The sequence below is a fragment of the Venturia canescens genome, chromosome 4, assembly GCF_019457755.1.
Source record: "Venturia canescens isolate UGA chromosome 4, ASM1945775v1, whole genome shotgun sequence".
NCBI lineage: Eukaryota > Metazoa > Arthropoda > Insecta > Hymenoptera > Ichneumonidae > Venturia > Venturia canescens.
In genome coordinates, this window is record NC_057424.1 from 3,853,394 (window position 1) to 3,867,524 (window position 14,131).

The window sequence follows — 14,131 nt, forward strand, 5'->3', positions numbered from 1 at the left end:
GCATGGTTTTCAATCGGAAGCTCGGGAAGAGACAATTGTTCAAATTTACTATGAAAACAATAATTAATTAGTATTGTATGAACGATTGTGAAAAAAACCGATCCCCCAATAAAATATGAGAGGCCCTGTTATATAATGATTTGGTAAACAATACAGATGGGTGAAATTTGTGGATAAAATTTAACAATTAAACGAACGGATAAAGAAATGAAATCAATCAATCCCTTTATATGCCTTTATCTTGTACGGATACATACGGCCATTCTTTCATGCCCATACGCATTCTAATTTATCCACGCGTCACTTTCACTCGTTTGTCCGTAAACTCATTTTTTTACCAAATGGGCAGATGATTGGATGAATTACACAAGTACTGAAATGGATGAACAAAGAAGTAAGTTGTGTAAACATTGATTTGAGAAAAGAAAACGCGTTGAATACGAAACATTTGGAGTAATGAATTTATCAGTCAAACTAGTCAAGAATGGATATTTTTCTTTGTGTACTGTTATGCCGGAGGTATTTGGATTTCACTAACATCCGTTTTATTTGATAAGAATTAGCTTAGGAAGCGTTCACACGGTTTTGTAGCTGTCTCAGCAAAAGTGACCGTGAGAGGCCGACCGTACTACGCTCGATCAACGCACGTTACCCGCGCGAAGTATACATAATAGCACGAAGGTAGATTTTTTTAAGCGTGCGAAGTTCAGTTTTAAAACACTCCTTCGACTTGGTACGATCTCGAGAGACGTAACCGACAATAGCCGAAGTTCAGAACGAAAAACTTGTGAATGTTTTATGAATCAGTGAAGAACAGTAATAAATTTAAGTTTTAATAAAAAAAAAACAATCGAGTGAATTTTTATTCCGAAGATAAACCCGTGGCATAACATAAAATTGGTGGCAGCTTAAAAGGATTATTCAAACCAGTGTTCGAAGACACCGACTTGAGAAAAATGAAGGGAATAGCAATGCTATTGTAAGTGGAAACCTTTTTGTGTTTTTTAAATTTTTTATATTTTTCTCTCGTGATCACACAACAAACGTCACACGAAAATAATAATAATAATAATAATAATAATAATAATAATAATAATAATAATAATAATAATAATAATAATAATAATAATAATAATAATAATAATAATAAAAGGGATAAAAATGGCCGAAGAAATAGCCGAATTTAATGCTGCCTTAACGGCAATGAGGAATGAAATCGAAAATTTAAACATAAAAATAGAAGAATTAAGCGGCAGTAGCGGAGCAGAATCAAAATGGAGAGCCTAATGAGGGCCAGGCACCAGAAATAAATCGGTCAGTGTCGACTGTCAAACAACTCAAAGAAAGTTTAGAATTTATAACAGAATTCGAAGGAAACAATATCTCAGTGGAAACATTTATTTTCGAAGTGAAGTCACTTCTGGAAGAAACTCCAGAAATTCAAAAAAAAATGTTTGTCCGGTTGGTAATTTCAAAAAAAATTATTAAAGGTGCACGAAAAGCAATCGACGGTCACGATATTCGAACGGCGGAAGATTTATTTCAAGTACTTCGTACTAATTTTGGGGAGAGCAAGTCATACGAGATAACTCTGCTGGAAAGAAGTCAGTGTCAACAGAACAACGACAATGTGAACTCGTACAGTAAAAAATTCACAGAACATCATTTAAATGTGAAACGGGCAGTGACGAATGATCAAAGCTTGGATCCGAACCATCGACATGTTATACTCCAAAATGAAGAAAAACAAGGGCTGGTACAATTTATTCGAGGACTTCGGCCGAACATTAAATTGTTTGTCAAAGCAGGGAAACCAGCAACGATAAAAGAGGCACAAAATCTTGCTCTGGAGACCGAAAAGGAAGAAGAAATGTCCAGGATATTGTTTAAAAAAACTGGCAATGATAATTCAGGAAATTCAAAGAAATTTAACAATCCTCAAAATTTTGAAAAAAAAAATCAAAACGCTCCATCAGAACCGACTCGAAGATTTCCGTGCCATGGATGTGGCAATATCGGTCATTTTATTAAGGACTGTCCCAGGAGAAACAACGTGTCAACGCAAAATTTTCCCTCGCGTCAAGCACCGAGCGTCCCATCGAATCGCATCACATTCACCAAATGTCAAGAAAACGGGAGAATCCTGGAGCAGCCTTCGTCCTCGGAATACACAGCGCCTATGGAACCCGAGAACACTCCTTCCTGGCAGACACAGGAGCAGCAGTGAACGTAATAAAAAAGGAAAGCACATCCGGACTACCGGTAAGGAAAACTCTTGCTTCAATTACAGGAATAAATAACACTCCCGTAATTTGTAATCAAGAATGCAAAATTTCGATCGGCAATGTTGATCACATATTCTTAGTAGTCCCGAACGATTTCCCCCTTGAATAAGATGGAATCGCTGGTCAACCTGTTTTAACACAAGAAGATGCAATTATCTGTATGAAAGAACGTACAATAATTTTCAATAGAATGTGCTCGGAATCGAAGCTTTTTAAACTGAACAACTCATCTCCAAATAATTATTCTCCGTCTCGAAGCCAATTATTAAGAGAAAATACTCGAATCCAACACATTTTGAATGAAAAAGATCGCGATAATATTTGGGAGATCATTGACGCATTTCAAGACGTCTTTTACTTACCGGGTGACCCGCTACCGTGCACAAATTTAGCTGAACATGCAATAGAAACTAGCGATAACATTCCGGTGAATGTTAAACAATATCGGCATCCGCCGGCTCAACATGAAGAAATCTTGAGACAAGTAGAAGAAATGAAAGAAAAGGGAATTATTCAAGAATCGAATTCACCATACAACTCACCATTATGGGTAGTTCCAAAAAAAATAGACGCGTCCGGAAAGCAAAAATGGAGAGTAGTTGTAGACTTTAGAAGAGTCAACGAAAAAACTTTACAGGATGCTTATCCGTTACCAAATATCGAAGAAATACTGGATCAGTTGGGTAACGCCCGATATTTTTCAGCATTCGATTTGGCTAACGGGTTCCATCAAATTCCAATGAAAGAACAAGATAGGAAAAAGACTGCATTTAGCACACCTCATGGTCATTTTGAATATTTGAGAATGCCTTTCGGGTTGACAAATGCTCCTGCAACGTTTCAGAGAATGATTGACAACGCCCTGAGAGGATTGATTGGTAGAATTTGCTTCGTCTACTTGGATGATATCGTTATCTACGGAAAAACTTTGGAAGAACACAATAAAAAATTGCGCATATTTTTTGAAAGAATGCGAGAAACGAATTTAAAACTTCAACCCGACAAGTGCGAGTATTTGCAGCCTGAATTGCAATATTTAGGCCATATCATTACCGAAGAAGGAGTAAAGCCAAACCCTGAAAAATGCAAGAGCGTTTTAGAATTCCCACAGCCAAAGAACGTTAAGAATGTCCGTCAATTCCTAGGACTTACAGGTTACTACCGAAAGTTTATTAAAGATTACAGCAAAAAAACGAAACCATTAACGCAACTACTGCAGAAAGATGTCAAATTTCAATGGGGTATGGAACAGGAAAAATCTTTTGTCACTTTAAAAAGGGAATTATGTGAAGAACCGATTTTGGCATATCCTGACTTTTCGCGGAATTTTACGTTAACTACAGATGCTTCGGATATTGCTTTGGGAGGAATTTTGTCTCAGGAAAAGAATGGTAAGGAACATCCTATTGCTTATACCAGTCGTGTTCTGAATAGAGCGGAACGAAATTATTCAACGACAGAAAAGGAACTCCTAGCAATCGTGTGGTGTGTCAAACATTTTCGACCATATCTTTACGGCCGAAAATTTAATATTATCACCGACCATCGCTCATTAACTTGGTTAATGAATCATAAAGATCCTCATTCACGACTTGCAAGATGGCGAATCGCTTTACAGGATTACGAATACAGGATCGATTACAAGAAAGGCTCACTAAATACAAATGCTGATGCATTATCCAGAAATCCCGTTCTAGTCTATCGTCGCTTGAACGCAGATGATTTAATAGAAGAAGAAGATCACGAAGAGCCAGTACCAGAAGAAGAGACTAGAAAAAGAAAACGAAGGAACGAGCCAGAATCGTGTCGGAAAAGGATGTGTTACCCCAACGAAAACGAAGAGGAATCAGAACAGCAAGTAGAAGAAACACCGACGGAAGATCATCGTTACGAAAATGCCGCGCACCAAGATGATCTACACGAAGAACACCCATTCGAGGAATTGGAAGAAATCGAACAGCCAATGATAAAACTAGGGAAGAAAATATTCTTGACGAACTCTCCAATACCCGAGGGTAGTATAGATGTTTCGTTTATCAGGAAAGACGATGAGGACGAGGATGCACAGAATTTTGAAGTCTACTCCGAGGAGGGCGACCGAGAATTTCATGTGGTAATTGGTATAAATCGAAGAATGACAAGCGATGAACTGTTGAGGCAGATCAGAGAATTGTGCTACGTTGCAGTTGCCGAAGAATGGGAAGAAATTCATGTTGATCATGAGAGTTGTATCCGGTTGACGAGTCTTTCGAGAAAAGAAATTGAAAAGCAATGGCGAGAAATCTTCAATCCTGGAGAATGTGTCGTGTATCTTCACGACAAAGAACGAATGATCCCTCGAGTAGAGGATATCCAGAAAATACTCAAAGAAAACCATAACAGTCCAATAGGAGGCCATGGCGGAGTCAAGAAAACATATTATCGGATATCACAAAATTTCTTTTGGAAAACTTTGAGAAGAGATGTAGAAAAATTTGTGAAAAATTGTGTGATTTGTCAGAGAAATAAAGCCAATCGACATCCGACTAAAATGCCTATGGTAATCACGGATACACCGCAAAAGTTCAACGACAAGATCGCTATGGATATCTGCGGACCCTTACCATTAACCGCTCGTCGGAATAAATATGTTTTGACTATACAAGATTATTTGACAAAATATTTCGTTGCACTTGCATTGAAAGATATTACAGCTCATTCGGTTATTGAAGCATTCCTGAAAGGATATGTCAGATACTTTGGACCACCACGAACAATCCTGACAGACAGAGGAACGAATTTTACCAGCGACTTAATGAAGAATTTTACAAAAATGTTAGGGATTAAGCACATCACGACGACCAGCTTTCATCCAGAAAGCAATGGTAGCTTGGAGAGAAGTCATCAAGTATTGAAAGATTATCTTCGCCATTTTACAAACAAAAACGCTGATGATTGGGACGAACGAATTCATTTGGCGAATTTGTATTATAACACATCAAAACACGAGAGAACGGGTTTCACGCCGTATAGGTTATCTTTCGGTATTGATCCACGGAATATCTCGTCACTCATGAGAGTTAACACAACGTATCCTGAATATTTGGAGAACCTACAAACGAAAATCTCTACAACGCTGGAAGAGAGCAAACGAATAATCACCGATAGTAAAAGACGAACAAAAGAACGATACGATCGAATGATCAATCCACAGGATTTTCATCCTGGAGATTTAATCTGGTTGAGAAAAGAAAGTACGGCAAACGACAAGACGAATGCGTTGAATGTTCCATTCGAGGGACCCTACGAAATAGTTGAAAAAGTTTCAGATGTTAATTACAAAATCCGTAAAAACAGAGAAGAAGTAATTGTTCATGCAAATAGAATGAAATATGCTAATGTGAATTTGTTTCAGAACCATACTGATTGAAATATTGAGGACCGATGCCAGAAATTATGAGGAAACAGAATTTTTGACGTTACCGAATTTGCACATGGAATATTTGGGAAATACAAGATTCTTTCATGAGACCTACAACGTGATTTCATACTATAATTTGGACGAACTCACTTGGGAGGAGAGCGAAATCACTAAAGGATTGAATTTCGTGGAAAATCTGTGTTCTCAAAATTGCACAGAAAAGAGATTGATTCAACGACTACGTGAACAATTAAACATCATCCGTAACGATAAGTACACACTGTTTTCAACCATCGGCGTACCAACCCTTTATCGAAATAAACGTGGTTTGTTTGACTTTGTGGGAAAAATAAGCAAAATTTTATTCGGAACTATGAGTGCAGATGACGCGGAGTATTATAACAAAGAAATAGATGCAGTCCATAATGATAACAAACGAATTGGGGAATTATTCAGAAATCAGACTCACATAATTCAACTCTTTCTTCAAAAAAGTGAAGGGCTTTTTCGTAAATACAATGATACATTCAATAAAATCAATCTAAATTTCCAGAATCTTGGTAATGAATTAAATGAATTGATAAAAAGAGACGAGGTATTAGCAAAGGATTCTTTGTTAACAGAAATGTGTTTGGAAATTGAATTAGCATTGATAGGACTAGATAGAAATGTGAGGATTTTAATAGAATCAATCATGTTTGCAAAAACTGGTCAGACAAACCCTCAACTATTATCGCCGGAATTATTAATGAGTGCTATTAAATTAATAAAAGAGGAAAAGGGAAGCGATCAGATGCCCATCCCCGTTCATGATGGCAACTATTTCGAATATTTGGAAGTCAGTGATGTGGCTATTAGTGTCATAGGATACCGTTTTGTGTATGTTACAAAAATACCAATTCTTGAAGTCGAAAATTACAAAGCATTCAGAGTGATTCCAGCTCCGAAATTGATTGGAAACAACTTAATTGCATACATCTCGAATCCACACGATTATATTATTACTAATGATGAAAAATTATTGTACACCCCGAGCGACGAACGTTTTTTAGACACCTGTAAGGTGCACCAATTTCGATATTTTTGCAAAAGGATAAACCCGAAATATTATATGAAAGCACACGACACTTGTCTGAGTAAAATAGTAAACGAACCTCTAAAGTTGAACAAAAACGACTGTACTATTAAAATAGTCCACGTAACTCACACGATGTGGGTTCAATTTAAGAGTAATAATAAATGGCTATACACTGCACCAAAACCGGAATCCATTCGCATAATGTGTAAAGAGAACGTAGAAGAAAAAATGATAAACGGCACTAAAATTCTTTGGATAGAACCAGGATGCAGTGCAGTAACCAATGATGCTATACTAAATTCACACATCGAAAAGGAATACGAGCAAAATAAGGCATTTACTCCCCTCATCACTTATAATTTTAGCGATCACTTCCAAGTATTAGAGAAATCATTTTTTAACCTTAGTCTTGTTAGAATTCATACAATTGAAACACCAGATGTGAAAACAGGTGACCTCACCAAATACGGAACTAAATTGAGTGACCTTAGCAAAGAAATAGACGAAATTGGAAGTCATCAAAGAACTAAATCTTTTCAAGAAAATTTAATAACATGGTTTTGGTACATCTTATATGGGGTGGCTACGGTACTAATAATTTATCTAACTTTTAAGTTAAGAATCGTAAAAATCTTGAAATGTCTATTAAACAAGGTATCCAATCTGTGTACTTCATTGTCAAATTACTTCTTGGATCAACAGACTGAACGTAATGCTTTTCGAAATGACATTTTTATGGAATCAATACCAGAAGTCAACTCAGTATCAAGTCTAGAAACGTTGCCAAATAGACCTGTCAAAATTAAACATTCTTCTCAAACAACAAGGGGAAATTTAAGACATTCCAATTTGCGCATTTCAGAATTTTGCGATCATAATTAAGACAACTAGAAATTAAAAGAGAAATCCCTTATTATAAAATTGTAAGTGGGATTTCTCATCTATGGGTGGAGGTGTTATGCCGGAGGTATTTGGATTTCACTAACATCCGTTTTATTTGATAAGAATTAGCTTAGGAAGCGTTCACACGGTTTTGTAGCTGTCTCAGCAAAAGTGACCGTGAGAGGCCGACCGTACTACGCTCGATCAACGCACGTTACCCGCGCGAAGTATACATAATAGCACGAAGGTAGATTTTTTTAAGCGTGCGAAGTTCAGTTTTAAAACACTCCTTCGACTTGGTACGATCTCGAGAGACGTAACCGACAATAGCCGAAGTTCAGAACGAAAAACTTGTGAATGTTTTATGAATCAGTGAAGAACAGTAATAAATTTAAGTTTTAATAAAAAAAAAAACAATCGAGTGAATTTTTATTCCGAAGATAAACCCGTGGCATAACAGTACACAACGCGGGATCTCACGTCGAACTACTCAATAAAATAGTTGGATGGAAAAGGGATGGCAAATTGAAAAACAATTACATGAGAGGATCATCAAGGTTTCTTCAAATATATGGATGGATGAGGCATTCCTTCGCCGAGCTTCCGATTGAAAACCATGCACGCCAAGCTTGTGTGTAATGTTGAAAATGAATTTGTGCAGTACATCCTATAGATACAATGCATGCACTTGTACGCGTAAACTGTTTTAAGTTTATAACCCGAGCTAGCATAAAAACAGATGATAATCTCTTAATAATTGCAGAATCATTCGAGAAACCTTTGTTGCTCTGTGACGTTTGCTGGAAAATTTTTCTGAATAAGTGAGGGATTAGGGCTAAAAGTGTACACGAATGAATTCCACAAGAACCTTAATTCATTCACTGTACTTGGCTACGTTAGAAAATGATCTCATTTTTTTTTATTTCCAAAATTCAAAATTCCTACAGGAAACGTAATTCATACACTGTATATGTTACAATAGATCTCATATTTTTTCACAGTTAAACATTTTTTTAAATTTATTTATGGAAAATGCGAATATAGACGAAAATCATTTAAAACAACGGTCACGACCTTTTAATACTTGGCGTGCCTTTTTTACTTTTTGAAGTTTTAATATTTACTGATTTCACTTCTTTTTGCGAAGCGTGACAACTATATAGGAATCGTATTTCATTCACTGTATTTGTCAACTTCAGAAAACGATCTCATTTTTTTTTTATATTTTGAAGTCTTTTATTGATAATGCAAATATAGAAAATTATTGGAAACTACGGTCGCGACCTTTTAATAATCGGCGTTCTTTTTTACTTTGTGAATTATTTTTTTTTTCTGATTTCACTTATTTTTTAGAGGCGTGACAATATTTACTTAAGAAAAAAAATACATTCCTCGTCATCGACGAAAATTTTTAAAACGTCTTGTTTCAAGTTGAGTACTTTTCTCTATGTGGCAAAAGCAATCGACACAGCCAATTTTTCTATGTAGATGGACGAAAACTGTGCGGTTATGTTCATGTGAGTTGAAACCTTTTACAAGCAATAATGGTGACGATTTTGATTATCCATTCAGCATATCAAATTTTCTAATGAAAGATTGGGAAATTCCTATGCAATGGGATGATATTTTCATTTTCTATTCCTTTTTTTGGAAAGCTCCATTTGTTTATTTGGAAAATTGATTTATGAAACTATCTTCTTCTTCTTCTTCTCTTTCAATGGATTCCATGTTGACATGGATACTGTCAATGGTTTGCAATGTCCAAAGAAACGTTTCCATGCTATTTAATATCTAAGACGACAGCTTTATAGTTATTTGTGTCCAGTGATATTTTTTCATGGTCTTCTATAACGTCAGAACATGCTTTCTCAATGCAGACTGTTAAATCGCCAATCTATATATCGATAACTATGAGGAAATATATTGCAAACCATTGCACCGTCTACCTAAATATCGGAAAATATAAAATTGTCGAATATGTATTGAAAAATATGAAGGCATCCACCTAAACGTCGAAAACCCTATAGTCGCCAACCTAGACATCGAAAACAATAGAGCCATCGACCAAGATATCGAAAACCATGCAGTCGTCAATCTAGACATCGCAAACCATGCGGTCGTCAACGTAGTCATCCTTAGAAAAACTGACTGCACCATCGGAAACTATGGAGCCGTTGACCTTCATACCGGAAACCATAGACAAATTCACCTCAACATCGGAAACTATAAAGTTATCGACCGGGATAGTGAAAACTATGAAGTCGTCGATCTAGTCCACGAAAACAATGGGAAAACATACCTGGACATTGAGACGGCGAAAGCCATGAAAAAATATACCTATCCATCGAAAACCATAAAGCTGTCGACGTAGCCATCGAAAACAATGGAGCCGACGACCTAGACCATGAAAACCATGGAGAAACATATCCAGACATCAAAAAGTATGGAATTGTTGACTTAGCATCAAAAACCATGGCGGAATATACCTGGACCACGAAAATCATGAAGGAACATACCTAGACATTGAAAACTATGGAGAAATACAACTGGACATCCGAAACCATGGAGGAATATACCTAGACATTGAAAACTATGTAAACACATACCTAGACATCGAAAGTTATAGAGCCATCGACCTAGATTACGGAAATGATGGAACAATATACCTAGAGAACGAAAACTATGTAAATACAGACCTAGCCATCGAAAACTGTTGAGCCGTCAACCTAGACCACGAAAAATATCGAGAAACATACCTAGACATCGATAACTATGAAGCCGGCGACCTCGCGAACTAAAACCATGAAAAAAAAAACGAAAACCATGGAGGGACATACCTAGACATAAAAAAAATGATGGAATAATACACCTGGACATCGAAAACTATGTAGAAACATACTTAGCCGACGAAAGCCAAGGAGAAGCATACCCCGCAAACGAACAGTATGGAGCTGTCCACGTAGACATCGAAAACCATGGAGGAATCTACCTAGACCACGAAAACCATAGAGAAACATATCCAAACATCGAAAACCATGGAGAAATATACCTGAACCACGGAAACCATGATGGAACATGCCTAGATATTGAAAACCATGGAGGAATATACCTAGACATCGAAACCTATAGAGGAATTATCCTAGACCACGAAAACCCGAGAGAAACATACCTGGACATCAAAAACTGTGGAGTCGTCGTCCTCGACTGCGAAAACCATGAAGAAACATACCTAGACCACGAAAACCATGAAGGAATCTACCTAGATCACGAAAACCATGGAGGAATATACCTGGACCACGAAAACCATAGAGGAACATACCTGACATCGAAACCCATGGAGGAATTATCTTAGACCACGAAAACCCGAGAGAAACATACCTGGACATGGAAAACTGTAGAGCCGTCGACCTCAACTGCGAAAACCATGAAGAAACATACCTAGACCACGAAACCATAGAGGAATCTACCTAGACCACGAAAACCATGGAGGAATCCACCTAGACCACGAAAACCATGGAGAAACATATCCATACATCGAAAACCACGGAGGACTATACCTGGACCACGAAAACCATGAAGAAACATGTCTAGACATTGAAAACCATGGAGGAATATACCTAGACATCGAAACCTATGGAGGAATTATCCTAGACCACGAAAACCCGAGAGAAACATACCTGGACCTCAAAAACTGGGGAGTCGTCGACCTCGATAGCGAAAACCATGAAGAAACATACCTAGACCACGAAAACCTTGGAGGAATCTATCTAGACCACGAAAACCATGGAGAAACATATCCATACATCGAAAACCATGAAGGAACATGTCTAGACATTGAAAACCCTGGAGGAACATACCTGGACATCGAAACCCATGGAGGAATTATCTTAGACCACGAAAACCCGAGAGAAACTACCTGGACATCGAAAACTGCAGAGCCGTCGACCTCGACTGCGAAAACCATGAAGGAATCTACTTAGACCACGAAAACCATGGAAAAACATATCCATACATCGAAAACCACGGAGGAATATACCTGGACCACGAAAACCATGAAGAAACATGACTAGACATTGAAAACCATGGAGGAATATGCCTAGACAGCAAAACCCATGGAGGAATTATCCTAGACCACGAAAACTATGGAGAAACATACTCGGACATCGAAAACTGTGGAGCCGTCGCCCTCGACCGCAAAAACCATGGAGAAACATGCCTAGTCCACGAAAACCATGGAGGAATATATCTAGATATCAAGAAATATGGAGAAATTCACGTGGACATTCAAAACCATGGAGGAATATACCTAGGCGTTAAAAACTATGGAGAAATATACCTGGATATCCGAAACTATGGAGAAGTACACCTGGACATCAGAAACCATGGAGGAATATACCTAGACATCGAAACCCATGGAGAAATTATCCTAGACCACGAAAACCATGGAGAAACATACCTTAGACATCGAAAACTGTGGAGCCGTCGACCTCAACCGCGAAAACCATGAAGAAACATACTTAGACCACGAAAACCATGGAGAAACATACCTGGATATCGAAAACTGTGGAGCCGTCGACCTCGAACGCGAAAGCCATGGAGGAATATACCTAGACATCAAGAATAATAGAGAAATACACTTGGACATTAAAAACTATGGAGAAATACACTCTCACATCAGAAACCATGGAGGAATATACCTAGACATCGAAATCCATGGAGGAATTATCCGAGACCACGAAAACCATGGAGAAACATACCTGGACATCGAAAACTAAGGAGCCGTCGACCCAGACCTCGAAAACCATGAAAAAACATACCTAGACGACGAAAGCCATGGAGGAATATATCCGGACATAAAATACTATAGGGTCGTCGACCTAGACATACTCGAAAAATCCAGCGTCGACCAGGATTTTATATTTTTTTATTTTTATTATTTATTATTTAATTTTATTTTTATTATTATATTTTTTCATTTTATTATATTATTATTATATTATATATTGTATAATATAATATATATATTGCATTATACATTAATTATAATAAAATATTTATTATAATATATTTTATTATTTATTAATAAATAAAATATATATTATATAATAATACGAGTTATGCGTAAGCCAGGAGCTGGTATTGCCCCCGCTGTCCGCACATTCTCTGTCTCTCTCGCTCGGCGACGCGCAAGAGAGGGGGTAGCCGCGTTCAGCGTACTGTGTGACAGGAGAGCCGAGAAATGTATACCAGGCCTGCAAAGGCCGTAAGTCCGAACGTAAACATGCTCAACTTACGCCTCTCTGTCTCTAAGAAATGAAATTTATCGTAAAGCGTTCGGTCTCAATTCTTTAAAGAGACATATCTCGGGAATGGCTGAATGGATTTACTTCCAACAAAGACCAATGGATAGGGAAAAATCGAAAAAAAATTCTCACCAATTTTTAGTTTTTTTAATAATATGGTTTGTCCGCAAGCGCCGTTTGAAAACTCTGTGACGTCAAAAATCGGCATATTCGCGTATATAAGAGTGCGGCAGGGCTCGCGCTGGCTTTTTCTTTACGCGCTGCTGATTTTCCTTTTAATACTTGGCGTCGAGCCGCTACCGCGTCTCTTGATTCCAGGACTCTATTGAGTTCTTTTAATTGCAACTATGTCTCCTGTTTTATATAGTGGAGTTTGTTTTTTCTTTGAATTGCATGTCTTCTGATTTTCTCTTTGAAAGTTTTCCATTCTGTCACGCATTCCGCATGTTCACGTTTTCCGTCGCGTTTTTTCATTAAATAATGTAATTAATTCTTTTCAATTCAATTCTTTTATTGAAGGCTCTTCGTGAAAACGTGCATTTCTTCCAAACATTACTTGAAATGGTGTTGCATCTATGCTTCGATGATACGTCAAGCAACGTGAATTCTACTCCGTAACCTGCAAGAGAATCAATAGAAAGGAGTACGACGGAATAAGCTCGAAAATACTAAAAACTGATGAAACGTTAAGTCGGAATAACGTATTTTTGTTATTTCCTTGGCAAACATTCAGCGGACGTTCGAAGACTAGAATTACACACAATCAAGAGGCTCGTGCGCATGTTCGAACGTATAGAAAAGCGAGTTTGTTTTCTCATAATATCCAACGAAATGTTAGCTAAAAACGGCATTCTGAATATACATTCGCTTTTTTTAAAATCGCGTATATATTTGAGTAGCGTTACGTTAGTATGAAAAATTACAAACTATATGTCCGTATATCGGATCCTTCGTCGGCTTATCGCTGAGATTAGATAAACTTATTAGAGGATAGTATTCAAGATGTTAGGATATTAGGATAGTATCAAGTTTTAACTTCGATACTCATTCACGCGGTAATATAGAAATATGTTTTTTTTAAATTTGTAAACCAAGAATCCATCGCAGGTGGAGAGATCAATAACAGAGGTTGATTCTCGCACACGTTTGAGTTTTCGAGCGTCTCGTTGACAGATGAAAGCGT

At 37.3% G+C, this 14,131-nt stretch overlaps 1 protein-coding gene across 3 annotated transcripts; it reads left to right on the top strand.

Moving 5' to 3' along the window:
• Nucleotides 1–518: 518 nt before the first annotated feature.
• Nucleotides 519–8,082, top strand: LOC122409712 (uncharacterized). Of its 3 annotated transcripts, none has more exons than XM_043417462.1 (2): nucleotides 519–979; nucleotides 5,680–8,082. In XM_043417462.1, exons 1-2 carry the CDS (start codon nucleotides 957–959, stop codon nucleotides 7,643–7,645), a joined length of 1,989 nt encoding a protein of 662 aa, XP_043273397.1. In that variant the 5' UTR covers nucleotides 519–956; the 3' UTR covers nucleotides 7,646–8,082. The 3 variants fall into 3 exon arrangements, with proteins under 3 accessions (XP_043273397.1, XP_043273398.1, XP_043273399.1); XM_043417463.1 differs by lacking the exon at nucleotides 519–979 and adding an exon at nucleotides 1,996–2,262; XM_043417464.1 differs by lacking the exon at nucleotides 519–979 and adding an exon at nucleotides 5,308–5,518.
• Nucleotides 8,083–14,131: the final 6,049 nt, after the last annotated feature.

Bases quoted from the DNA above. Each gene is read 5' to 3' on its own strand.
- LOC122409712 (XM_043417462.1), top strand. From the start codon at position 957: ATGAAGGGAATAGCAATGCTATT. The intron at 980-5,679 runs GTAAGTGGAAAC...AATTTGTTTCAG, and splicing joins AAGGGAATAGCAATGCTATT to AACCATACTGATTGAAATAT.